Here is a 27,174-nt window from a genome sequence, read left to right as displayed (position 1 = left end):
AAAGCAAATGATACTATATATTACAAAAGGCACCACAGGGAAGAGCATATATAGCACTGAAAGCTCCAGGCACTGTCACTCAGCTGTGTGCTGGGCAAATCCTGAAACTCCCCTTGTCTGGAAAGCCACAAAAGCTGAAATCTCAACATGGAATTTTCACATGCGACTCTACTGACATCAGTAAATCGACAGAGTGAGCTGACATACACACACACACACAAAGCCTAAAGACCTCTGTCTATTAAGAAGTATAATGCAGTATTATGTTTTCTCTTTAGCTTAGGAACATTTGTCATGCAAGTTCCCAAAAAGAACCTGTGCTAAATCTCGATTACAGTAATTCAGTGTCAGGTTAAGCTACTGACTTTCATCAAAGCCTTTCACAATATTACATCCACAATCACTGAGAATCAGCAGGTACTTAGGTAAAGACCCCTCACTGACACAGATGATTCAATTTACTCTTTGAAGTAAAAATCCCCTCTTAAATGAGTGGTAGGTGGGCTGTTACCAAACCGTCTGAGTGGAACAGTAATCAAATAAGCCAGCAAAAGGATGACATGGGTGAGACTGCACTTAGGAATGCATCTATCTGCAAGCAGTCATCCTCAGCTTTCTTTACATCCAGTGGAGAGAAAACTTCTCAGGGTGTGAGTCATCTCCTTCTAAAGCAGCCAACCAAAGTAGGTCGGATGAATCACACCTTAAAGCCTTCTGTATTCACTGACAACACAGGCGCCTGGTTCAGATGTTGATTTCTAACAATCCTGGTTGGCAACAGTTGAATAAATAACAACACAATAATGGCACTGCCTGCTTGTACGCACAAGATAAACATGGGACATAGCTGCAGAATCCACCAGGAGCTGCAGGCTTTTCACTGTGTTTCTGTCACACTATAGAAACAGAGACTTTTGTTAAATACGTTTATTTTTTGTTTGATCAGCACAGAAGACACAGCTTTTTTGTGTGATCTGGGCTTTAGGCCATGGCTGCAGAACATTCTCAGGAATATCAGCAAGAACTTCAGGTGCATAAAATATTCAGGTTTTCCTTAGTTAAAACAATAATAAATCACAGCAGTGAAACAAAGTCGATACCAACCATCTTTTTATTTCAGCACCAATAACAAAATGGTGTGTCTGGTAAATAAGAGTTGGTGTTTGCTTTGGATAACTTCTGTCTTACACTGATACACTACTTACCACTCCGGAGATTCATTAAAAAGACCTTTGCTCACACACAGGTGCAAGCATGACCGTGCTCCTTTGTGCACTGTTTTGAGCACAGATGCCCAACCATACTGACTCTGTGATAAACCTCAGCTTCCCCTTCCTGCTAGCAGATAAACATTTCATAAAGTACAACTGCAGGAACAGCTTGCAGAGAACCCTCAGCCTGGAGACTGAAATAAACACTGTCCTGGGGAAAAACAGACATGGAGCTGAATGTTTGAAAACTGCATAGAAAGTAAGGGTCTGAATTAAGGCAGCAACTCAAGGAGCTTCTGGTATTTTAACTTCTGGTTTATTAGCATTCAAAAGGCAGTGATGTTAAAAAAGATAGAAAAACAAAATCCCTGAAATTCCACATAATGGAACATTTACATCAACACTATTAATAATAAGCTATTTAGTCGGATCCCTGAAACATTTGCCTCTCAAAGCAGTCACACACTGCCATCTCTGCAGAACTACGCTAGGAAGATGTCTCAGGGATAGTTACTGACAGCGAAATCTGGCTTTCCAGCTTTATTCCCTTGGGAAGAAATGTGTATTGCCATCATCTCATCAGCCAATCCCTTCTCCCCACCAACAAGGTATCACTCCTCCACGCCCTTTTCTGTCCCACAAACCCGTCCTTACCCCACACCTGCTCCCTCTCCCGTCCCCATTCCCCTGCCCGTTCGCTGCCAGCTTCATTCTGGCTGGAATTATTCACCCACTCCTCGCACCAGCCCAGCCCCCTGACCTGCTACAGCCCACCACGGCCCGCCACTTCCCCCCGCAATCCCAGGTTTTCACCAAGTGCTCTTCAATCCCCACGGATGCAGAGCGCACTGGGGGAGCTCCCAGCAGGCAGCCCTGAGGCAGCACCACCCGCCATTTTCCCGCCCCCCTCCACCGGCCACCACTGCTTCGGCCCCAGCCCCGTCACTCACTGCCTCCGCCTCTCCCTCCCCAGCTCCATCTCCAGCCCTTCGGAGTCGCCGCGCTCCCCCATGGCGCCACCGCCCCGCCAGGGGCCGCGGAACGGCCGCTGTGCGTCTGGCGGCCGCCTGAGGGAGCGGCGGGGCCCGCCCTGCCCCGGCTGCGCGGCGGCCGTGGTTCTGGCTCTCTTGTTGGCTTTGTAAAGGCGAAGCTTCACGAGACCGACTGCGTTAATCGCGCGGTTTAGTGCTGCATGGCGACACCTCTGTCTTTTCTGTCACCTCTGTCGCTTTCTCTGGCTGCTTCGGTGGCAGCTCTTACATTCAAGTGACTACTTAACAAGCCCATAGAATTCATAAAGCCCGGAAATTTCAGGTGGTTAGTGACCTGAAATGGTCCGCCATCTGCTCGGAAAAGCACCGCTCGATGCAAGAGACAGTGTGAAACTGGGAGAGTGCTGACTGGAGAGATGATCTCCGCCCTTTGTCAGGAAGGTGGCCTGTAATTTTGCCTTACTGGCACACTATGAAATCATCAAAGGCTCTAGTTTTTCATTTACTTCTGTTGGGAGATCAGCAAGCCTTATGTAACAGCCCTCAAGCTTGCTAGGTAAGACATATTGCTTCCCAAGTTTCAAACGAGTTACGTTTTATTGTTACTTTCATGTAGCCAAAACCAGCATTGGCATCCAAAAGTCAGCTCTGAAATGATGTGAATTTTGGCTCTAAGACTTGTGACATTGGGATGGGCCAATCTGTTTTCTTGCTGATACAGAAATGGCAGGGTCCTGATCCTCATGTTTAGCTGTACATGTCTGCTGCTTACCTTATGCCAGTTCTGGAAGCTGTCAATCTTCTCTTTGAGTCAATTCCATTTGCTAATTAACTCAGCAGAAAACCAGGAGGCGAAGAGCCAAGAAGCAGACTGATTCCTGCTGGATTAGTGATCCAGTATGATCTAATGTATGAGGGTAGAACAATGGGATAGAGAGTATGAAACCTTACCGTAAGGACAAAAAGTCATTTTAATTTGTGTGGTATGCATTAGGAGAAGTGATTTTTGACAGTTTGTTCTTAGAACTGGTACTATTATCTAATCAGTGAATTATCACTTGATTTATGAATTGAATGCAAAATTACCTGCTCTGAGCTATTTCAAGAACGTCTTCAAGAATGTAACCAGCCTACAGAATAGCTGTCAAACTAGAGGCTATATGTGGACAGCTCAGAAAGAGCCACAGAATCACAAGAAAGTCTCTGAAGATGTAACCTGGCCACCATGTACCATCTGCCCCAGGAGACGCTTCTTTGGCTTCCTCTCTAGGAAGCTTTCAGGTCCCATCCTCCTCTCAGGGATTAACACGTGCCCTAACTAGGTGAGATCTCATAAACTGGGTCACTGAGTGCATGTGAGGATGAGCCCAGACCATGCTGGGTTGGCAAAGGACAGCAAGTCTAAATATGTGCTTCACCAGATGGTTTGGGAACTGGAGTGAGATCACAGCAAAAATATCTTGTGGACCAAGATCAAGGGGGAGTGGGTCAAAACTTCAAACCATCAAGATTATTACCAGTTACTTCAAGAACAGTAGTGACCATGCAGTACATGGGAGTTTCCTCTATTTTTCCATTCCAGATAAAGAGATATGGATAGCTACAAATGTATTTTAGTTGTTTTCAGGCTTTTCTTTTCAGTCTAAAATTTTCAGAGACTATAAGAAAAGTTATAAAATTTGGTCACAAAACAATGTGGTTAAAAAAAAAAAGTTAAAGACATATCTTCAGATTATGTGAAGGCAAGAGACGGCAAGGGTTGCTTAGAAACAAGGTAGACCAATTGGTGAAGGTAAACATTTGGATTACAAAAAATTAATTTTGACAGAGAATTAAATTTAGTTATTTCAGTAGCACCAACATATTAGGGTATGATGATGTGACTGGCTGAGTAGACAAGGGGAAACAAGGGAGATTGTTGTATATTTTGACAGAGAGATACTCACTAAGAGTAATCTTCTCAATACAGGATTTGAGAGCAATACTGTAGCAGAAAAGTTTTGAATAAATGAATTTGGAAACAACAGTGCATTAGAAAATCCAGTTGCAGTGCACTCAGTAAACAGCATAGGGGAGAGTACTACATGGATTGCCATACCTCAAAAGATGGCCAAAGTAAAAACCATACTAAGCTGAGAATAGAAAACAAACCTAGGATACAAGGTTTAGGGAGCTGATACAGTGTATAAAAGGAGGGGCTGAGTTAACACAGTAAGCATGTAAAAGCTTTTCTGTATGGTAGAGAAACCGGAGAGAAGCTGCTCAGGGCCTAAGTAGAGACAGCTGAAGCTGGAGAAGTTCAAAAGCACAACCAACTCAGTAATGAGAGTGACTAAACTTTGTAATAATGGATCATGGATACATCATAATTAAAAAAAAAAAAGCTTTAATTTTTAGACAAATTTGGAAGGCTGAGTACATGTGAAGAAAACAGAGTGGTTTGAACAGCACAACAATGCCTGGCCTAATACTGATAGTATTTCAATCCTTTTCCAGCTCAGTGTGCTACAAGTTGGTCTCCTGAGGACAGTAACAGTTCACTTTTAACTGCTGGTTTTAATACAGTGAGTTGGTTTTAATAGTTTATCAGTAGAACTAAAGGGCAAGTACTATGTATGAAACCCAAATGATAGAGAGAAGGAAGATACAAACATTTCTGTTGCAAAACTGTTTCATGACAACTAATCCTTTTGGCTAGTAAAAAACCTGTATTTGCCTTAAAATAGTTACATTTGCTGGCAAGTGATAGACCATAGTAACAGAAATTGTTATAATGTGCTTCTGATGGGCCTTTTTAAATTTGAAATATTTTAAATTCTAATCGGTGAGCATATTTCTATTGTAGGCATACTCCTAGACTGTTTTTTTTAAACTACTTCAGAAGTCCTTTTTTTTTTTCCAGTCACTTCACAATAACTTCATGTCATAAGGCCAAGCACCATTTGACCAATTTTATTTTTATTTTCATAAATCAAAGTTACACTTCAAGTGGTTAGTTCCTTTGTTTCACATTTTTTTCACTCCAAGTGCACACCTACAGTACCCATCACAAAATGTGCACTTATTACAATTCTAACTTTTTTTTTTATAACTGTGATAACTTTCTGACAACCATTTATAGTTATTTTTTCCGATTACATAAAATGGAGACAAGTTGTAAATTCATGTTTCTGCAGGTCCAGCCAAGATTAGAATGTATAGCAGCTTTAAAACTCAATAATGAACCTTTAAATAAGTAGCAGTAGAAAAGCATCTCAAGAGTTCTACATTTGAAACAGGAATAAGTTACACGAGGAACAAAATGGAAAAGAAAGCCATATAAAAGTATTCTATTCCACACACATCTCCGAAGTAGAAATGCTTGTTATACACTTTGGAGATGTCCCTTGTGCAACCAGGAATTCAGTAGAATAAAGATGCTGACAGTTAGAACTACCTGCTGAAACAAATACCTAATGCCTTCAATCAGGTATTCTGAATCTTTCTGGACTGGTGAAAAGTACAGAATGCATAGAAGTTTCCAGTGATCTCAGTAGAATGTTTTTAAAGAAAAATATGTTCATTTATGCAAAAACAGACATTGTATCTATATAAAAATCTCAATTTCATAGAATCTTCAAATATTCCTTATGGACTCTCCTGGAAAATACATTTTTTCTAGAGCTGTAAATGCTAGAGCTATTAGAATAAATACTTAAAATCTTTGGTTTGCTCATATGCTGAGGGAAAAAAAAAGTCTGCCAACTAGAAATTACTATCTAGTTACCTGAGGCTCATCTTTCATTTCTTCTAAAATGAAATTTGGATAAGACTAGCTGCTTAGTAGCTGAGAAGAGAAATTCTCTACAAAGGAAAGAATGAGACAAAACACTTATTTAGGTCCATATTAAATACCAAAGTTTGCTTTAGTGAAATTAACTTAAGAATAGTTAAAAAAAAAAAAACAACAACTAGTAACCCTATTCCTATCAGAATTAGTAATCCTATTTGTTCAGTATCACCACCTTCTTTACAAATATAGTGTATTACAAAAACATTTATAATAACATTTCTGTATTAATCTCTTATTCTGTATTATGTTTTGAGAAAGTGCTTACAGATGCAAGTTGATTTAATGAAAACTCATATCCTGCATCAATAAAGGATGAGGAATTAAGGATACTTTCATTTTTCCTTCTAAGAATGCCCACTCTGTATTTTCCCATGGCAAATTAAGTAACAGTTGCTTGAAGAGCACGGTATGATTTGCATTAAATCACAGATTAGCAGTGTGGTTACTTCATATTTAGAAGTTTCGTATAAGGCTTTGAGAAATACTTCATTGTTTTCACTTTTTATCCTTTTTCTCCTTATCCAGTACTTTATATTCATCTAACACAGCATGGCCAGTTTCCTTTGCAGTTTTCTTTACAATAGATTTGATACCAATATGGTCAATGTTAAATGCTGTAACACCAACATTGATTGCAGAGCTCATAGCGTTGTCAGTAGCACTGCCAGCATCATCTCCATACCTTTTAAAAAAAGACAACAGATTTGTAAGTGTATACTTAGTATTTTTCTCTTCACCATTATTCTTCTGAAAGCAAGAATTAAATATATACAAAGAATACAAAATTAAAAAGAATTAAATACATACAAAGAATAAGCAGACAGGCAAATGTTTAAGGATTGAAATGAGAAATTACTAAATCATTTGAGTAAAGGCTGCTCTTCCAGCATATAGATTTTTCTTTAGAGACCAGTATGCTTCTGTCCTATCTAAAAAACTCCAGTTTTTCCTAGCAGCCAGATATTTCCTGAGATAGCACTGTAAGCAGACAATCCAGGCCAAAGGGAAGTATTTCTTGCAACATTACGATCTCAGCAGTTAGTGGAGTTACTTTTTCCTATGCTTTTTATGACCAGAGATTCTCAGAGGACCTCAAAATAAGGCCAAAGTGAAGTACAGAGTATCAGAGGAGCCAAAAAAAAAATCTGTCATGTTATCAGAACAGCAGCCATGGCATAATGGTGGGAGCCAACAACAAAACAATTAGAAGAATCAGCATTTTTGTTTTGTTCCCATTTTTAATTCTCTGATTATTCCTTGAATCACCACTGTCTGATTTGCAGATCCCAGAATTAATGTCACAGCAAAGGAGCACTATTTGTCAGTTTGCTTTTTTTTTTTTTTTTTTTAATTAGTTATTTTCACTTCAGGAATATCATAAGCCATTTTTCTGCAATATCACTGAAGTAAGGGTTTTTACTTTGTTGGACAACCTATAGTCTTAACAGAAATAATTACTTAAATGTTTGATAACTGATTTTTACCTTTGCCTGTTTGAATTGCATTGCTTGTACAAAAGAAAAAAAAAGCTGGGGAGATACATACATTAAAGATGTTCATACCACTGCAAATACCCATCAGACCAGTAGCCAGGTACTTTGGCAGAGCTATTACTTCTGAAATATGTTCTCCTCCAGTTCTGATTACCATACTCATATTATAAGCATCTCTTCCATCAGCAAAGGCAACGCAGATAAATTTTAGCTGAGTTTTTTGTTGACTTAAGAGAGACTACAATAATGCTCCTTTAGCTTTCCATTTCCATTAAGGGGAATTCAGTTAGTTCATCAAAGTACTCAGAATGAAATTATGTCTTTCTCTCATTAACACAAAAACCAGTACACAAGAGATATGTAGAATTTTAATGCAGTTATGTAATGGGATAGTCTAAACATAGAGAAAATCCTCAATCATCAAGTGTTTTAAGTTGTATAATAACTTGTAATTACTTTTTGTCTTTCAGTTAGTGGTTGTTGCCTGCTGATCTCCGTATTTCCTATTTTTATATATAAAAGAAAACATTAGTGTGAATTTATGTGAAAAAGCACCAATAAAATACCTCCTGACATTTCTACTGAAAACAAATATTAGGGAGAAAGCACCACTGTTAGCTTGCCATCTAGCCTATTTAAAATGCATCAGAAGAGAACCCCAATTGCCAACTGACTCACTATTATCTCCTGCTGTTTACTCTCTGCTAGTAGCCTGGATGCACTTCAGCAATCCTTTTCAATATCTCTTTTGTTATCCTTATCACTGTCACCACTCAACCAAAAAATGCTTTGCTTACTCTCCATATAAAGCTACACCTACAGCACATCTTTTTGGAGGGGTGCATTTCATACATGTTGCAGGTATTTCAGTGTCTTCCCTTATTCTCCAAAGCACCATTCAGTATTAACACTTACCAGCTTAGTTCTTTGCATCATCTTAGTAACACAGATCACACTACCCTTTTCAAACACATATTTTCTAAGTCCAGCCTACTTGGTTTCATTTTATTATTGCCATTTATGCCTTAGACTTCCTTATATACTTTTCCTTTTCTACCTCACTGCTTTAATATAACCTGCTTATAGTTGAAGTTCTTTCATTTTTTGAGGTCCAGCTAACATTATAGAAACTCAAGATCACATTTGAGAGGTTTAAAATGGCTGCTTTTTGTCTCCCATAATGACACGCTGTAGAACAACAATACAAATCTGAACATTATTTCTTAACACTGCCAGAATCTGTAGCAGTTCTAGAAGAGAATATATATATTTAACCAGAAGCGCTCATTCATCTCATATTTTTACTCACAGGAGATGCTCATTATTGTGCACTTAGCAGCTTATCATATGCTGTATAATTAGGGTATTTTAGTAGCTTTCCTTCACTTTCATCAGCTTTTTTTTGCTAGCATTCATTCACAATGACGATATGCTGTAGAAGATGTAAGCCATCAAAAAACATAACTTACTTGTGTTTCACAGTTTTTACAGTCTCAGTTGAAACACTTTTAGCAATGCACTTAGCTGCACTTTCTAAACCTTGCCACACTGTTGCAAACCCTGTAAAAATGAAGAGCTTAATTGAGTTCACAGCACTGAAAAGAATGCAATTAAAAAAAGCAGAAGGAATTTTTGTTACCTTGAACTCCACTTGCTGCTACCACCAGGGCACCATCAAGAGCAGATTTGCCATCTTTGTCTTTCTTAAGGGATTCTGGAACTAATTTGCTGCCATGCTTCTTCACATGAGGAGCCAGCTCCTTTCCAACACAGCTTGCTATTGAACATACTCCCTCAACTGACATAAGAGAATTGTATGCAGATTACTTAGAACACAATATATTTAAGAGTCTTTACTCCTAAATCAAAAGTATGCTTCACTGAATTTTGAGTGTTACTTCTATTTAAATATGCTTATTCTGAAGAGAAGCTTGAATCCATGCTTAAGTAACTGAACTGATATAGAAGCAAAGCTTGTTTTCAGATTCTGCTCAGCTCAATTTCCTAAGAATCAAATAGGACTGATCTAGAAACACTAAATAAATAGGTATTTGTCACACACTCTAATTTCAAAAAACCACTTCCACTGCTTAGTTACCCCCAACTCGTAAATGGAGAACAAAATGTCTTTCTTTCCTTTCTTATCTTCTGGAGAACACTTAAAATCATTCCAGCTCTTCAAAGTAGTTAGGTATCAATTTACTTTTAAACTTAGATGAATCACGAGACACTAAACAAAAACACTAATACAGATAAATAACAGAATGAAGTTACTGACAGCTCCTGTGATTCCTAAGCACTTGGGAACACCAAGTGATTACTATTTGGAAGTCTACATATAGTCTAACAGACACGTTTTGCAGGTGCATGTATCAACAAATGTGCATACACATTCTGTACTGATAAAATGTAAGTTAATAGTGACAATACAGCTTTTAAAATATGTGGTGATTAATGCAGGAAGAAAGAGAGAACATCCTGAACTGTTTAGAACTTTAAATATGTATATAAATACATGAAACTTTTAACCAGAGAAATGCTCTATCTAGATTATTAGTTTAGTCAAGAAAAAGATACATCAAGGTCATACAATATAAAAAATTCCTAAAGCACATCCCTCACACAGAAGATAACCAGGTACAAACAACCAATCTCTGAATTTTATCAGATCAGTCCTTCCTCAAATTTCCTGGCTAAATAAACCAGCTCTCATTTCACAAAATATATACTCTAAGGCAAAAATACAATATGCTGTGAGATGGAGCATCTTACCTAAGAACTGGCTGACTTTCACAGCTCCTCCAGTAGCCTGTTTTGCTACATGAAGCCCTTTTGCTACAGTTGGGTTGACTTCCAAAGGTTTTTCTTCTGGCTGAATGTGTTCTCGCAGTTTAGAAGCTCCTTTGTGAATAGCTTTCCCAGTAAATTCTGCTCCTTTTACAAGACCCCAGCTTACCCAAGATGCACCTTCAGGGCAAAAAAATTGTTTCTCTTAAAACACGTGGAGTTTTAGAGACTAGAATTCCTACAGCTTTTCCTCCTCTGCTTCTCCAACACCGATCTTAGAAACATTCCCAATTACATTATGCAATTATATTCTTTCCTGACTGTGCCAGCATGAATTCCTGCAATGAATTCTGTTCCTACACCACCTACATTTTTGCAGTTCATTTTATTTAAGTCTAGTACAGCCATTCTTTGTCCAAATGTCAGCTTAATACAGAAACTCAATTGTTTGTGGTGTTTTTTTTTCAGTTGGCTTTTTTTTTTCTTCCCCTCGAATATCCAGGTCCCAGCAGGGTCAGACGTGATAGAAGCGATCATCTCAGTGCTGTTAACATTCTGAAAACATACAACCTAACCTCTCTGCCCTTCTAACAGATTCATATTTACTCCAATCTTTTGCTCACTTGTGTATTCCAAAGCTTCTCAGAGGAAAAAATTGTTTATCAGCAGAAACCACAACAGATATCTCCTTTAATATAACTGCTTAAACAAGAGTAGAACTGTGGTATCACAGTGGTTTGAGTCACATGGGACAACAGCTAATTTACATAGGCAAATTAGGAGTCTAACCCATTTGCACTGAGCAAGAATGTTGACAGGGGATTCAAACTCTGTGCTGTTTTCATAAAGCACACTAACGTATCCCTCATGTTTTTAGAAATGGAGCTAGTGAACAATCATTTCTGACTACTCAGCTTCTACTAGCACACAGTTAGATGAAAATATTATTTGACTTGCACAGGTTTATATTTAATGTAACTCTCCTATTACAGTCGTACCTGACAAGATTCCACGGGCAACTTTCTCACTCCATTCTGGCAATTCTTTCTGATTTTCCCCTTCTTCAGGATGTGGTTGGATATGTACAGTCTGAGGCAAATTAATCACATCACTGGAGGCTTCTGGAGCCTAACAAGGGAAAATAAATATCTGAGAATCCACTTCCAAGATATCCATTATCAAAAAAAGCCAGTTCTGTGTATTACTCTGAATTCAATTACTTTTTGCTCACTGTACACTTAAACATTACAGTTAAAAGAAGACTTGCTTGCTAGTAAGGCATGTGGTCAACTAAACAGGCATAACCTACAGCACAAGTTAACTAGCCATAAAGGACTGATCCATTTATCATTCTTATCTCCTCAAAGAGAAGTCAACTCTCCTGTTATCCAGTACTGGAACTGCAGTCTTTGCTCAGAGAATTCAGCTGCACTAAAAGAATGCAGCTGTTGTCATTTGCACCCCATCCTCTTTCCCCTCATATCCAAAAATAAAGGACATTATTCATTCCCTGTGCTGTTGATGCTTTTTGCAGACTGGCACAGCCAAAGAACATGCCAAGCTGTGCGTGATAACTGCTCCACACTTAAAGTTGGGCAAATAGGTTCTGTGCAATTTCATGTGAAGCTCTAGAGTTTCTTGAGTAGACATTAATCATTCAAATGTAGCAATCACCACCAAGGTCTGCTTAGTGTTTCTAAAAAGTGTAACACTGCACAGTTCACAATGTATAATTGAACTTTAACTAGAGAAGACAGAAAAAAATGTAATGATTTAGGTTTCAGTTCAAATTCTATTTTTAGTATTTTTGCAATGTAAAAAAGTAAAAATAAAAGAACAGTAAACATTTCAGAGATTGAAAACTGCTTATTAGTGAGGGATAGAAAGAAAATATTTTTGTTTTGTCTGAAAGAACCTGTATGAAAATATTCATAGATGAAACCTATGAACAGAATAGAACACACAATATGGAATAGTATTTGATAGTGCATGGAATTCTTAGATTCATCGGAAGTGTTAGCAAGATGTAACACTAAGCACAAAGACGACTGTCACAGTAAAAAACCAACAAGAATACTAATGGAAAAGACTGGATTAAGTCTCAGTAAGTTGCTACCCAAAAGATTAACAAAGTATAACTGACTTGCAGGATGTCATCAATGACTGCTTGATCACAATCTGAAATCCTCATTTTCAAGAAATGCCCTTAGCAGATGACCAAAATAATTTGAGTGCGGGGCACGAAAAATAACCTTAATACATATCTACAATTAAAGAAAACCCTTAAGCCTATTAAAAACAAACAAACACAAACCAAAGTATGTTCCATGTATATTTTTTTGCTGCAGTCTGGGTCACCATGTGGAAAAAAATTAAAAGACTCTTCTATGGGCTTTGCTAACGTGTAGAAACGGTTTGTCTAAGATTCTATGCTACAGTCACATTAAACATAGGTTGCTAGTTAGATCCCTGTGACCACTATATAAAACACATAAAATAGACACCATATTAGGCTTTAAAATCATTTGCCAAAATGAAGTTATATCCTAGTGCTATATCAAAGTTATGAAAAATCCAGAAATCTGCGACTGATTTGCAAAGCAGGACAGTCTGCAGCAATTGAACCTGCTCTTATGAAGTAATATACAAACAAACAAATAAAACCACAGGACACACCGTGGGAGGATACATTGCTGTGGTCAAACAGGTCTGGAATCTCAGCAGTTATAAGGAGCACTTAAGTGATAACTTTTCTTTTGTTACTGTAAAATTTTAGAATCACTGTCCTGGAATTTACCTGGACTTTGTGGCCAGACATCTGTTTTAATTTATCTTCAAAATGCACTCTCTCTGTTGCTGGGAGCTCTGATGGTAACCCTACTCTCTCATGGGATCCTGGCACCTGTGATATCACATCAGGGAACATTCACAATTAGGACAATTAAGGGACTACACTGACATCCAATTGGATCTACTTCTACACAGGAAAGACTACAGATTTAGCCAGTAAGTCCTGCACTGAAACATCACACAGTTCTGCAGTACTTTTCCCTTTTAAGTAAAAAGCAGTGGCCTTCTGTACTTCTACAATTCCCTGCTGAACTCAACAGGATTTCTAACAGAATTCCACCCACATGACATGCTGCAGCCTGGTTCTTCATCATCACTGCATTCAAGTCTTGGTGATTCAATAAGATGGTATCTTCCACAAACAGGAATTATCTTGCTATGAACTACTAAGTGATTATTGATTACCATTCTTCCTGACATGGTGCTCAAGCACTCTTATGGTAACTCATAACTCACTTTGTTTCCAGTCACTGTATCTTATTGTATCTTTGTTAGATTATGTGGTTTTTTTTTTTTCCTATTGTCTGTTAAAATCTTACTGCAATGAGGTATCAGACAAATCTATTTTGAGATCCCATTTGAAGGCAGATTTTTGAGGTACTCAGTATTTTCACAGGTTGTCTTTGAAGCTGCTTAACGTTTTTGAACTGTAATTGCATTTGTGAATAATATTCCCTGAATGTTGTCATCCAAACTACACTTAGACTGTGTGCATGTACACCCACAGGAAAAAAAATCCCACTTTCTCCTGAGAATTTTCTTTTGGGGCCTATGTTTTTCTGTAGGAAAAATAGTGAAAATATCCAGAGTGATTTCCAATTCTTCTCCATGCTTATAATGCATTATTTTAAAAATTTCAGTACCCTTATCTCACAGAACCTACAGTTTTGTTACTTGGTACCCTTAAATCTTGGCTACTTTATTTCTCACTGGTGAGCTTGCCAATAAGACACACACTAAGTATAAACTGTCTGACATATTACCACTTCCACCTTTCATTGTTGGTTTAGAAAAGGCAGTTGGGGAATTTACCTGGAGTCGAAGATCAGACATCTGCTTTAACAGATCCTCAAAAAGCTCTCTGTCAGCTGCTGGAAGCTCTGAAGACAACACTACTCCCACATAGGATCCTGGTATCTGGGACATCATGTCAGGGAACATGTAGACTCCCGTATTGCAGCACAGAACAGGAGACTGGTTGCACATTAGAGGATACAACCAGTCACAAACCTGGAAAAGATATACACGTAAAGGAATTAAAGGACCTTTTTAAAAAGAAAAGACAGACAGAATGCTCTGACTAGCACTAGAAAGTTGATTTTCCATATAGTTTAGTAAGAAAAAAAAGCCTTAGATATCTAGTGAAAAAAAAATACAAAACCAAACCATAATCAACTCAAAAACCTTTGTGACTGTGAAGATGGCAGTCTCGATTAGTTCTGACAGAGGAGATACTGATTTCCACAGGATCATAATTCAGGCTGGTAGCTTCTTAACTGAAGCCTAGTCTTGAGGCCTAGTTGCAGAAGGAGATAAAGTGCAGTGCCAAATAAATCAGGACTCAATGTCTCTTACTTTCTACTGATCTCAGGACAGGTTTACATGATTGGATAAAGAGAATGTATGGCAATCACTGGCCTGCTAAAAATTCCTAACCAGTGGAACCAAAAACAGGAATAGTTTTTTTTTTTTTTTATTTGCCAAAGTTTCTCCTTCATTGTTGAGACAGCTCCATCAAAGAGGTCTCTCTCCATCAAGAAGATTCCAAGTTGGAAACTGGATCAGAACTACAACGTGCATTACAGAATGTGCCCACAAGAAGTAAGCACTAATATCTATCTATCTATCTATCTATATCTCCAAATAATGCATCTTTTTCATTTGTAGTTCACAGCCTGGACCTATACAAGCTCTGAAGTTCTTCATTCAGATTCTCTAATTTGACCACAATACCTTATTGCTAGTTGCGACTAATTGGGTACTACATAAATCTGTTTTATACTGAACATTTAAATGTTACAACATATGAATCAATACTTCTTCTCAGTGTGAGGAAGGGGAATTTGGTTTTATGAAATGAAAAAGAAACGTCAACCAATTCCTTTAGAACATGGAATTTATCACAAAAGTAAGCACACATGAACCTTGGGAAGACACTGAGGACGTTTTCTCAGAAATGCCATGAAATTGTTTATTTGCAGAAAATAATCTTTTCTAATGGCTATTAAATCCCTCATATCATCACAAAGACTTAGAAAAGGAAGAACATAAGAAGACTGCTGTTTAAAACTTTGATATATATATGTATTAAAGAAAATTATTTTCCTGTTACCTGAAGAAACGCAGGTGGACGATTCTGGGCCATCTCACTATCTGTATCCAAGAACTTCACAATGCGCAGATATCCAGGATATGAAGGAGCACTGACCTGCCCATCAGGAGTCACAAAGAATATCTGTACGCCTTGGGGAATCAAGATCAGCTCATCTGCATCCACTCCCAGGTTTTGAAGGGGAGGTGGCTGAGTACACTTTCTGTAGTAGTCCTCACTGACAGAAGAAAACTCCCCTGAGTCTGTGCCATAAGACACAGTAAAGTGGCCATCGGTAGCTTGAGGAGTATAGGCAGGGGGCGCTTCGTTTGGCAGACACAGAGGTTTTGCAGATGATGGGCTCATAGATGGAAGCTGCCCCTGGCTTGCAGCTGCAACGCTTTCATCTGCTGCAGGTGGCTGACTTGGTACAAACAGAACATTAGGTGGGGGGGGCCTTTCTGGCTTTTCTGTGGAAGGAATGTGTGGGTACAATTTGGGCACTCCAGCAAGGGCATCCATTGCAGCAGGGCTTGCTCCTACAGGTGGAGTGTTTTGTTCTAGAATATCAAGTCGAGTGCGCACATTCTGGAGGGTCTCCTTCATCTTCTGCTGCATTTGCCTGGCAGACTCCCACTGGGGTCCCACACATGCAGGATCCTGTGATGGAATACTAACTCCTTGGAGCAAGTGGTCAAGTCCTTGCTTGTAGTAATTTCTTGCCTCTTCCTTCTGACCCAATTCATCTGCATGTAGTCCTTTATTGATAAAAATAAAGGCTTTTGTGTACTCTTCATTAATAGCTTTAATATTTGCATCTTCTTGCATAACTGGATCCCGCAGTTGTTCCATTGCTGCACACTGGAATACGAGTTGGTAAGAGTATTTACAGATTAAGCCAAACGAAGTTTACATTACAATGAAATAGCCTCTCTAAAGGTGACCATACTGTGTGTATTACCAGAAAGAGCTATCTAGTTGCTTGGTACAAATTCTGATGTTTCAATTATCTCCTATTAAGCTTTAGAACGTATGACTCCCAGTCAGCAAAGAATTTAACTCAGTAACCATCACCTGTAATTACACCAAACATTTATTTCTTAAGAAGCATCAGAAGAACACAGAGAATCCTGACATTAAGCATACTATCTTAAAAAAAAAAAATATTAAGATCAGTACCAAACAGTGGAATAAAAATAATTCTACCCTTACTTTCAATGTTTTCCCCCCCAAAATCCCTATGACATTAAAAAACTCAGCTAACAGTTTGTCTATTTAAACAAAGGCTGAACTTGCAAACTCAGTATATTTTTATTTAAATGACTGAAGGGAAAGCACTCAGTAGATTTAAACAAATTATGATAAATCTTTTCCAACTAACATCAACACTCCAATGGAATTGGGAAGTTAAAGCTTTGCTTTACAGCATGAAAACAGGGAATTATTTCCTTCACAGCGGTTACAATGGGAGAAGGAAGACCGATGTTTTCCCTTCCTTTCTCCCCAGGTGACCAAATCCTGAATGTACAAAAGGTTGTTGGTTCTATTTTTATTTTGGAATGCACACATTAGGCTGTTTGAGAAATACACGAACAATTAAAGAGCAGGAAATAATCCAGTGGGTTCATTTGAACTTCAAAACGTGTAAATCCATTGTTTTAACTGAACTTGGCTAAATGCAGCAAATATAAGTTGTTCTTGAACTAAGATAGCATTTTCAGCACACAATGTAAAAAAAACTCCATTGAAATTTTTTGCTGATGGCACTGAAAGCCATTAACAGCTCAGTGTAGGTTATGATACTAGAATAGACTAATGAGCAACAACAAAAAAAGGATACTACTTATCAACAGTCTACTAATATTGTATTACTCAACACTTACTAACTTTTTCCTATTATTTTAAGAGAGTATATCTTCAGGGAGAAAAAACAAAACAAAACAGTTCTCTGCTATGAGCCAGGTAGAAGAATGAAGAAAAATCTAGAGATGCTTGTCAGCCACAATGACAGCAAGCTACAAAAAGCATGGCCGTGAAACAGGCAAGTAAAAAATCAGCAGTGCAAAAATAAGAATATTTCCATTACACACTGTACAAGTTAGCACAGGTGAGACTCCCCACACAGCGCCGACCCACATTTAATAAAGCAGCACCAGAGCAGAAAAAGAAAGGAAGGTTACTGAAACTTCTGGTGCACTAATTACCTCTTTCCAGGGAAATAAGTTTGGCCCATCAAGCCAATAAAACAAAGGCTAAGAAATTTGGATTAGTCTCTATAAATATACTGGATGAAACAAAGAAAGTAAGTCAGGAAGGAAGAAAAGAACTATGGAAATCCAAGCTTTCATTAAGACCCTGAAACACCAGCTCTTCTTCGTTTATGCCACTGCAGTAAAGCAAAGGAAATAAATATCTTTCTGCTTCTCCAATAAAAGCAGACTAGCTTCAAAAGTGAAGAACATTTTAGAGGCAAAGACTGAATGCTGTGCTCTACTCCCACACTCTTTATTATCAAAAAGCAGATGGCATTTGTGTGAGTGATGCATCTGCAGTCAGATGACAGAAGCGTCACGTAGTCTGTACTGCACCTGTTCCTGCATGATGTGACACAATCCTACTGCATGCAGAACACAAGCTATGAGCATTTCAGCCCAGTAGTAGCCATGTGGTTAGGAATACAAGAGAGGGCTGGAGAAGGCAGCCCTGGTAGAACAGGTCACAAGCCCCTCAAGTCACCAGCCCTGCCGCCCATTTCATATTCCACAGCAGAAAAATGAACTTAGGGCTGGAGGAGATTCTTTGGCTGACTGACCTGCTGCCAATAGGTTTGGTATCTTTGATTTAGGCTGAAGAACAATGCTGGCATAAAAAAAAATATGCAGTTAGTAACCACTAAGCATAAAGATTAGAACTCTGAGCATGCTTCTGACCAACACAACAGCAGGCAACTAGAAAGCAACCAGAAAGAGCAAACATCGTGGCAGACACAGCTTTATCCTTATATGAAAGATTATACACTGTGGTGAAGATTTATGGCCTAGGATAACCATTCTTTTGTCCCTATATCACTCATAGAAAGAACACTAAGTTCCCTCATAATAAAGAATTATGGACATTAACCAAGTATATGGAGTAATTAAAGATACACATGTCGAGTAATTTGCTAGCAAAAATACCCTAGTGGCTCTGAGACAACATCATCCTGCATCAACACTTGCATTTACTGAAAATCCATTTTTCTTTCAAGGAGGGTATAAAGATGAAAAACAGCTTAACAGTGAGGAACTGTGATCCAAAAATTATTTGAAGCTTCTAAAACAGAAAAGACTTAAAAGAGCAAGAAAAAAGGCCAGAGATTAAGCCAGTATCACAGTTTACTTCTTTATGAGCAACATTTAGCATTTTGACATTTTTAGTGCCTGTGAATTTAATCCTGTATAAAGTCCCTGCTTAGGGCAGTAACTACTTGCCTATGTGAACAAAAACTGCAGCACCATCACCTGCTTTGCCTGCTTTGCTGATTTGGTTTTGTTGGGGGCAGCTAAGGCAAAGATACTATCCAGATTTTAAATAATTTTCCTAACAATTGTTAGTGTAAAACAAGAAAAAATATCAAGTAAAATCCAAAAGTAACAGCTGCATTTCTGCTTAAGAGTAAGCAACAGTAATGTACCACTCCATACGCTCAGTGTACTGTCAACAGCACTGTTCTCACTAAAGCTCAATCTTTATTAACCCAAAATAAAAGACGTGTCAGGAAACTGAGATGTCAGCAGGACCAGTGCATACAAGGCAGCACTGCATGGCCATGTGTGAAAGAGATACAAAAACAGGCTTAGCAACTCAGAAGAGTGGGAGCACTGTTAACTCATCTCTGATTGTTTGAAACATCCCAAATTTGTGCTGCATGTACAGCAGTCAGTGCCAAACTATTCATTGGTGTGACAACGCGCTTAGAAACAGAGGAAGGAATTCACAGTTGATTTTAATACAGCATAACTAAAAGTCAGCCCAAATGAATGAATTTAATCAATGAATAAATAAGAATGAATTGAAATTGATACAAAATAGTGGTGGGTATACTGAAGTAAATAAGCTAGCTGGGTTGCTCCCTTAGAACACGAGGAAACATTCTCTGAAATCGAACATTTAAGTAGTTTCTTGATCATACACAAGGAATATCAGTCTTCAATATCTTTTTCAGTGCATGATCTTAATACAGTACCTAAGCATCCATTATATTGTAATCTATTTCTGTACACTGTTATTCCCTACATTTTAAAGGGAGAACAAATGGCCAAGTGCATATTGCTAAATACAAGAGCTCCAAAATTGAACCTTTGGCCCAGTGACTAGATGTACAAATTGGCCCAGATGCCTTCCTAGTGCTCAGTAAGACTCACAGGAACTTGTCTTTGAGAAATCTGATCCAAAAAGGAACTAAGAAAAGAGCTAACGGGGCACTGCAGATAATCACAGATCAAACCAGCACTTGACTCATTCCTCAGCCCTCTTCCCCACATTACAGATATATTCTCTGGTGCCAAGAGACTTGGCCAAGGGAGGCTAAAGGGCAGGGGGCAGTGTGGATTCCATTTGATATTGTAACATCTCAGCTGTCTGGCTGACTATACTTCCTCTAATGCAGCAAACTCCTCTTTATTTAAAAAAAAAAAAAGTTTTAAAACCCAGCAGTTTGGTTGTGGTTTTAACTGCGAAAAGGTAAACATGACGCCTAATGCTTACTAAGGGGATTAAATATCCTGACTGACAGAGGTAGAACACGCTTTCCAGCTCCCTGTATTTGAAACTTGTAGGTGGGGCTACGGGAGAACAAAACCAACCCCTTAATCCAGAGATCTTCTGATATGTCAGCTGTTTCTCCGTCAGCCACTGATTTCAAAGATGAAGGCGGTGATGGAGAACTACAATGCAGACAGAATTATTTAAGCCTTAATCTATAAAAAGCTTCAGTAACTTTTGAGAACGTAGTGATCTAACACAAATATTATAAAGGATTCAAATGAATATAGTAGGTACCAGCTGATCGACTTCACCTTCTTTTTTCCCTTCTAGCTTATTTAAATTAGTCTCATTAGAGTAGTGCTTAAATTTTTCATTAAGCGGTGGCCTACAGCTGATATTTAAGCACTTAGGGCTGGATAATATGAAAGCCAGACATGGTAATTCCTACTCTCTTATAATTACGGAGGACTTCAGAGAACTCCCACCGTCGGATATTCCAGCACGCACCTCACGCAGCGCCCACGCCCACCATCCCGCAGCCTCAGCGCCCTCCTCTCAGCACTACCGTCTCAAGCCTATTTTCTCCTCATAAACCAACTTCCTCCCCAGCGCCGTGCGTGGCCTGAGCTTCCATCGCAGGCTGTCAGGGCAGAGCTGCCAGCCCTCCAGTGCCAACCCGGCACGTCCCTGGAACGGAAAGTGAGCGCACGGCGGGGCAGCTGGCAGCCGTGCCACGCACCGCACCGCGTACAAAGGCACCGTCACTATCTCGTGTTCTCCGGGAAAGGGAAACGATTCCAACCAGACCCGCAGTTACGCAAGACTGCTATTTAACACTTTTAATTACGAGCAGGCCTGTCATCACCGACAGATTTCTCACCAGCAGATAGAAACAACCTAAGCCCGACCCGACCCTCTCAAAGCAGGAAGAACACGCGGGGCAGGGAATTCTGCTAAACAATCCCTCACCGCCGTACCGAGCCACTTACGGGACAATTGCTTCTCGGCGACACTGTAACCCGGAACGATCCGGTCTCCTCGCTCCCTTCGAGCGGCACCGGTTCCCAGCACGGCTCAGCGCGCAGCGCCGTGCGGCGCAACCACGGCACCACCGCGATCGCCACACGGCCGCCCTCCCGCCGCCCTCAGCCGAACGAGCCTCCTCGCCACAACCCGCCGAGCCTCTCCGCAAGGGCTCGGCCTCTCGGCAGCGCGTAACCGAGCCGAGTTACGCCCGGCAAGCCCCCGCCGCGGCCTGCAGGGTCAGGAGGCAGCGGCCGCTCCGCCCCCGGCTCGGGGCGGGGCCTCGCCCGGCCTGCGACCCACGTCCGCGCCCCGCCTGGGCTGACTGTCACCTGCGCGGTGAGGCGTAGTGTGCTTGCTGCATCTCCGCGACACCACACATCTCAGTGAAACTGCGGCTCTTGTTTCTGAATATAAGCCTGCAGCTCGTTATTTATGCGTCACTGACCATCGTGTTAAATAAAAGCCCTGCGCAGCTGGACTTGCACACGGAAGATTTCAGGCCTAGCTGAGCCTAGCACGGGTGCCCTCCTGGCGGGCAGCGGATCGGCAATGAGCCAGCAGTGTGGTGCCCTTGTGGCCAATTCGATCCTGAGGTGCGAGGCCTACAGGTCGAGGGAGGTGATCCTCCGCTCTGCTCTGCCCTGCCCTTGTAAAGCCACATCTGGTCCAGTTCTGTGCTCCTCAGTTCAAGAAAGACTGGGATATCCCACAGACAGCCCAGCAGAGGGCCACAAAGATGATGAAGAGCCTGGAACATCTCCTGTATGAGGAAGGCTGTGTATTCTGAGTCAGTTGAGCCTGGAGAAGAGAAAGCTGAGAGGGGATCTCATCACTGTTTATAAATATCGAAAGTACAGAAGCCAAGTGCGTGGGGCTGGGCTCTTTTCAGTGGCATGCAGCAACAGGACAAAGGACAGTGGGCAGAAATTGGAACACGAGAAGTTATATCTGAGCATGACGAAGAACTTTTTTACTTTTGGTGTGACAGAGCACTGGAACAGGCTGCCCAGAGAGGCTGTGGAGTCTCCTACTCTGGAGATATTCAAGACCCTTCTGGATGCTTTCCTGCTCAACATACTGTAAGGGAACCTGCTTTAGCAGGGAGTTGGACTCAAGAGTTCCCTTCCAACCCCTACAATTCTGTGATTCCATGTGTGCACTAGTGCAAGGTTCTCCTATGCTGGTGCTTCCAGAGGTGCTTTGAGATTGTAAGTTGTTGTCAGAAGGCTGTGGCTACTTTTAATTGGCTATGCCGCGTGTGAGTCAACCTTTGGCACACTCAGGACCACAAAACATATGAGTTCAGCAGGTGGCAGCCCATCTAGCTGGGGACCAAGACCCCAGTCCTGAATGCTGAGTTTACTTCTCAGCCTCATTTAGGTCTGAGTTGTCTCTAGAAATGCATCACATTGTAGTTTCCAGTGCAAAAATGATCCAGGAATTCTGTGAAAAAGGTAGATGTGGCACTGAAGGACATGGCTTAGTGGGCATGGTAATAATAGATCAGTGGTTGGACTTGATGATGTTAGAGGTCTTTTCAAACCTTAATGATTCCATGATTCTATTCTATGATTCCGAGTGACACTGAGATTTTTTATTCAAGCAATGCTACAAGTCAGTATAGGCTTTCTTTTTTTTTAACCATGCAAGTGTTCAGACGCTGGCAGTTTGCCCACACAGGCTATGTGTCCTCTAGCCCTGTGGTGTTGGCAGCTCAGCTAGACAAGACCCTGAGTAGCCTGGTGTAGTTTCAGTGCTGGCTGTGCTTTGAGCAGAGTGCCAGATTAGGCGACCTTCAGAGATGCCTTCAAGCCTGATCTTTTTTCTGTGATTCAGAATTTCTAAATAGAAAAAAAGTATCAAAGCAGTGGCCACAAGTGGATTTCTAGGGAAGTGTAAGAAAAATGTATAATTCTTCATCTCAAAATTTTCCTACTTCTGTTTTGTTATTTCTTTAATACATGGTTTACTCAGAAAATAGAAATAAATCAGTTGAAAGACAGCTGAAACGCAGGTCAGTCTCAATAAGTTGTAAGTGATGAGCTTGTTTTTTTTACACCTGCAAGAGCATAAGCTGAAGCAGTTTATATAGATCTCTTGAAAGGATTCCTCCTAAAGAGAAAAAATATTATTTAGCATTTATCTCAATCAGTAGAGAGAACTCAGCATTTTCACTAGTTCAGCATTTTCTAGAAACAGGCATAAATAGTCTCTTTTATAGAATCATAGAATATTTCAAGTTGGAAGAGATCCACAAGGATTATTGTGTTCAACACCTGGCTCCACATACCACTCAAAATTCAAGCCCTGTATCTGAGAGCAGTGTCCAAATCTTCTTGAAAGTCAGCAGCTCAGGGCCATACCCACTGCCATGGGCAGCCTTTCCATGCCCACCGCTCTCTGGTGCAGAACCTTTTCCTAACCCACATCTGCCCCCTCCCCAGACATAGCAGAGCAGGTGCACGTCAAGGCTACCTGGATGCATGTTCTCAGTTACCAGAAACATGCAGGCACATCCATTGTGACAAAGTCTCCATCTGTGCAGATGCCGCTCTGCTGTACCAGACTCTTACCACAAAGGTAAAGTATATCTGCAGGAAGTGGATGTGAGCACTTGCACTTCTGCTTTTAAGTCAGGATTTGCATAGATACAGGCCTGAACCTCACCTGTTGCTGTAGAAATAAGCTGCTCCTGCCTGACATGAATCTGCAAAAATTTGACAGTGTGTTTATTCTGGTGACAGCCTTCATCCTCATTTGCAAATGGTAGGCTGATTTGTGGCAAGCTGTATCTTCAGGGATTTTAAACAAAACAGCCACAGTGTGCTTGCTGTGAATTTTTGTAATGCACTTTCACAAAAATCAGTTTCCCCAAATCTCACTTTTTGTGCTTTAATAATACATAAATGTTTCATGTGAGCTAGGCAACATATATGCTTATGTGTCTATGCATATGAGTGTGTAATTATGTCCAAGTTATTTAAAACCTCATTCAAACAGTAAAGCCACTGTGGGATGCCAAAACAACCTGTGAAAGTTAGCAAATGTGAGGGTTGTGAGAATGTGAATAGAATATACAAGGATTCTCCAAAACCACTTGCTGGTTTACAAATCAACTTCATTGTCTTACACCAAGTGCTGGTATGACAGAGACCTGGTTAAACATTGGATGGGAACCATGCTGTGCAGAGTGCTTATAGTCAGCAGCCCCCAAAACACTGATGGAAGCACACTAAAGCTGTATAATCATTGTATGGCTTATGATAGTAAAAAAAAAAAAAAAAAAAAAGTGGTAGAAAAGTAGAAAATCTTACTTATGCTTTTTTTCTGCCTTCAAACCCAAAGTCATTAGTAGATGATTTGTCCTCCAGCAAAACGAAGAAATGGCAATAACAACTGTCAGCCAAAGGTAATGTTGCAGCCTTTAAAATGATACAGATACTGACCTCAGATTGAACCAGCATTTGTTAAGGTGCAAGAACCATCCTCAGTGTTAATGTACAGTGTTGATAGGCTTGAACTACAAGCAGAGGTAATACACATTGCAACCCAGACAGCAGATGCACATGAAACATCTGGAAAGGGCAGCTGGCTACCAAGGAGAACTCATCTGAAACTCCACACGGCCCAGAGGGCACTGGATTAACCCGGCCGTTATCAGTATGGCCCAGGAAGGGAAGAGGCCCAACCATTTTGGAAAAAAAGGCCATTTGCCAGCCATCTCAAGCGTGAATTTTCATTGCCCTTCCCCGTGAGCAATTGTGCAATTATGAAATGTTATCTGCCTAAATCTGCAGTATTCTTGAATGAGGATACCCACAGAATAAGCACAGAAAACTTACTTCATGGTGGGTGACCCCAGATTTGATGTTTCCTGCCATCAGAGATGCTGCAAGCATGGTCCTCAAGTCAAGCCTAAGCTTGGAGAGCTGTCAGAGTACCCTTGGAGGCTGTGCTGCAGCAGAGTCTGCTGCAATGGAGACCCTGGTATATTAGAACTAGGCAGATAGAGGACGGACTAGATTCAGTTTGACTGATAGTTCAGTTTGTTAGTTCAGCAGTACAAAAATAAGTTGGCAACAATGGTCAGAAAAGAATACTTACGAGGAAAATATCTGGCTCTCTAAAGACTATCAGAAACAAAGCTTTTCTCTTGAATAGCATATAGCTAAACTTGAGCCTGCATTGGCAGATTACAGCATGGTACTCTGGTTACTTACATGTTGCTGACAATATTGATATGCTGCTTGTTCAGAGGAAAAATAAATTCAAATGCTAATGTATTATTCTATCATGCCCCTGTGTAGCACTTGGAATAGCTTTGTGAGATAGCAGCTCTATGTTTTCCAGAATCAGAAGAATGATGTGACATACTGTCAGACTGCAGAAAGTAGCTGAAATGCATTTCCTTTTTTTTTTCCCACACCAAAGGTGCAAAATATGCTGCTGATATGGAATAAAATAAAATAAGAAGGAAATTTACTTTACACTTCACAAGTCTGGGAGTGAAATTTTATGCAAAGATTAAGTAAGTCAGAATTATGCAATGTCTTCAGTTGTTTGATTGTTTGATTTTAGAGTGAGCGGCCACACAGAAAATTAAAAATGCAGAATTAGGAAGCAGCATATCTCACATTGTACCCATAATAAAACATGTTGTTATTGCTCTTGATATTTAGGAGAAACAGATGTCCACATGCTGTTTTCACATCGCCATAAATTAATTTTTCTGGCAACGTGAAAGATAACTCCTTGTTTGTTCTTCAAGCTTTTTGTAGCTCACACCACCATCAAGCAGTGATGTGTAAAACTGAAAAATAAGTATAGCTCTAGTGATAGGAACCGTTGCTTTTGCTGTTGCTTCTTAATGGCTGAGTGGTTCAGCATCTGTGATAAATCGACTTAGTCATTTTATGGTATGTAGTCCCTTTATCTTTTAACAGGAAGCTGTAACTTTCAGTCAGCTGTGTGTGTGTGTGTCTGTATGTGTACAAAAGCACGACACTTCAAAGTATACTTTTCCAAAAATATTGGCAGAATTAGGGCCTTGTGATATACTACATGTCAGAACAACTGTCATCAGGATTTTGTTACAGAAGACATGGGGGAACATCTGCTTTCCTAATGATTTCAGTGAAGCAGTCTGGAGCCCTGCACGTGGCAGTTCTGTCTGTGCCTCGTGTTGTCTTAACCCTTCATAGTTTGAAAATGAGGCAAATCTTCTGTTGCTTGAATTAAGGATCTGAGGGCTGTTATTCCATAAGTTGCAACATGTATGTTTTTGCATTTTCCTTTGATGAATCTGGTGTTGATCAGTTTTCAGACCAGACAATTCTATGAAGTAGTCCTGTGCAGGGGTATATGTCATTTTATGTTTTAAGTTTGGTAAGGATGTAGGAAACACTATGAGATATTTATATAGATTTCCTGGCTTTTATATTTAAGATTTGTCTGTCTTTGGGTAGATTTTGCTTCTAGTTGGAGTCCCACTGTGTGCGTGCTAGTTTATGTGGGCTTTTTCTTCCTCAGGTGGGAAGTGGATAGCTTTGCTCATACTTACCTCCATACTAAGAAGTGAGATTGATAGTTTAACTAGGTGACATATGCCATGTTATGAAACCAGCTTTCCTCACCCTAAGGAGGAAAGTTGAAGGAATCACAAGACTCAGTTTGCTTTGAAATACATACGAACTCCTCAAATCAATGTGCAGGAGCTTAGCCAGAAAGAATCTAGATATCCATTGAGTAATCTCAAACAACAATCCAGTGTTGCACTACTTTGTGTATTCTGGTCTATATGGCATGTAGAAGTGTGCTGTGCAAATCAACTCTGCTAGTTTCAAGTCTTTATGCTCAGCCATCCATGGCCCACTCTCTCTCTGGGCAGGTCCTGAGCATGTCTCTCCAACTTTCGATTACCCAAAGA

At 40.0% G+C, this 27,174-nt stretch overlaps 2 protein-coding genes across 10 annotated transcripts in view; both read right to left on the bottom strand.

Moving 5' to 3' along the window:
* Window positions 1-3,893, bottom strand: part of CCDC169 (coiled-coil domain containing 169) — a 29,237-nt gene extending 25,344 nt beyond the window's left edge. For 2 of the 3 annotated variants that reach the window (XR_016462721.1, XM_090133067.1), the window contains exon 1: window positions 2,162-3,893. Coding sequence is in view for 2 of the 3 variants with exons in the window: in XM_090133067.1 (XP_089989193.1) it covers window positions 2,162-2,223 (62 nt within the window). In the remaining variant the exon portion in view is untranslated. The remainder of the gene's footprint in view (window positions 1-2,161) is intronic. The other variant, XM_031615632.2, reaches the window with a different exon arrangement.
* A 1,246-nt stretch (window positions 3,894-5,139) lies between these two features.
* Window positions 5,140-21,665, bottom strand: SPART (spartin). Of its 7 annotated transcripts, none has more exons than XM_090133030.1 (9): window positions 21,578-21,665; window positions 15,498-16,337; window positions 14,198-14,395; window positions 13,113-13,217; window positions 11,314-11,443; window positions 10,301-10,495; window positions 9,168-9,326; window positions 8,998-9,088; window positions 5,140-6,717 (listed from the first exon to the last, which is right to left on the bottom strand). In XM_090133030.1, exons 2-9 carry the CDS (start codon window positions 16,326-16,328, stop codon window positions 6,531-6,533), a joined length of 1,896 nt encoding a protein of 631 aa, XP_089989156.1. In that variant the 5' UTR covers window positions 16,329-16,337; window positions 21,578-21,665; the 3' UTR covers window positions 5,140-6,530. The 7 variants fall into 7 exon arrangements, with proteins under 7 accessions (XP_089989156.1, XP_089989155.1, XP_031471490.1 ...); XM_090133029.1 differs by lacking the exon at window positions 21,578-21,665 and adding an exon at window positions 21,192-21,526; XM_031615630.2 differs by lacking the exon at window positions 21,578-21,665 and adding an exon at window positions 21,200-21,525.
* Between the last annotated feature and the right edge of the window lie 5,509 nt (window positions 21,666-27,174).

This window comes from Phasianus colchicus, chromosome 1, assembly GCF_987193195.1.
Source record: "Phasianus colchicus chromosome 1, bPhaCol1.hap1.1, whole genome shotgun sequence".
Lineage (NCBI taxonomy): Eukaryota > Metazoa > Chordata > Aves > Galliformes > Phasianidae > Phasianus > Phasianus colchicus.
The sequence above is the reverse complement of the archived record's forward strand: the minus strand, read 5'-3'. Positions and strand labels throughout refer to the sequence as shown.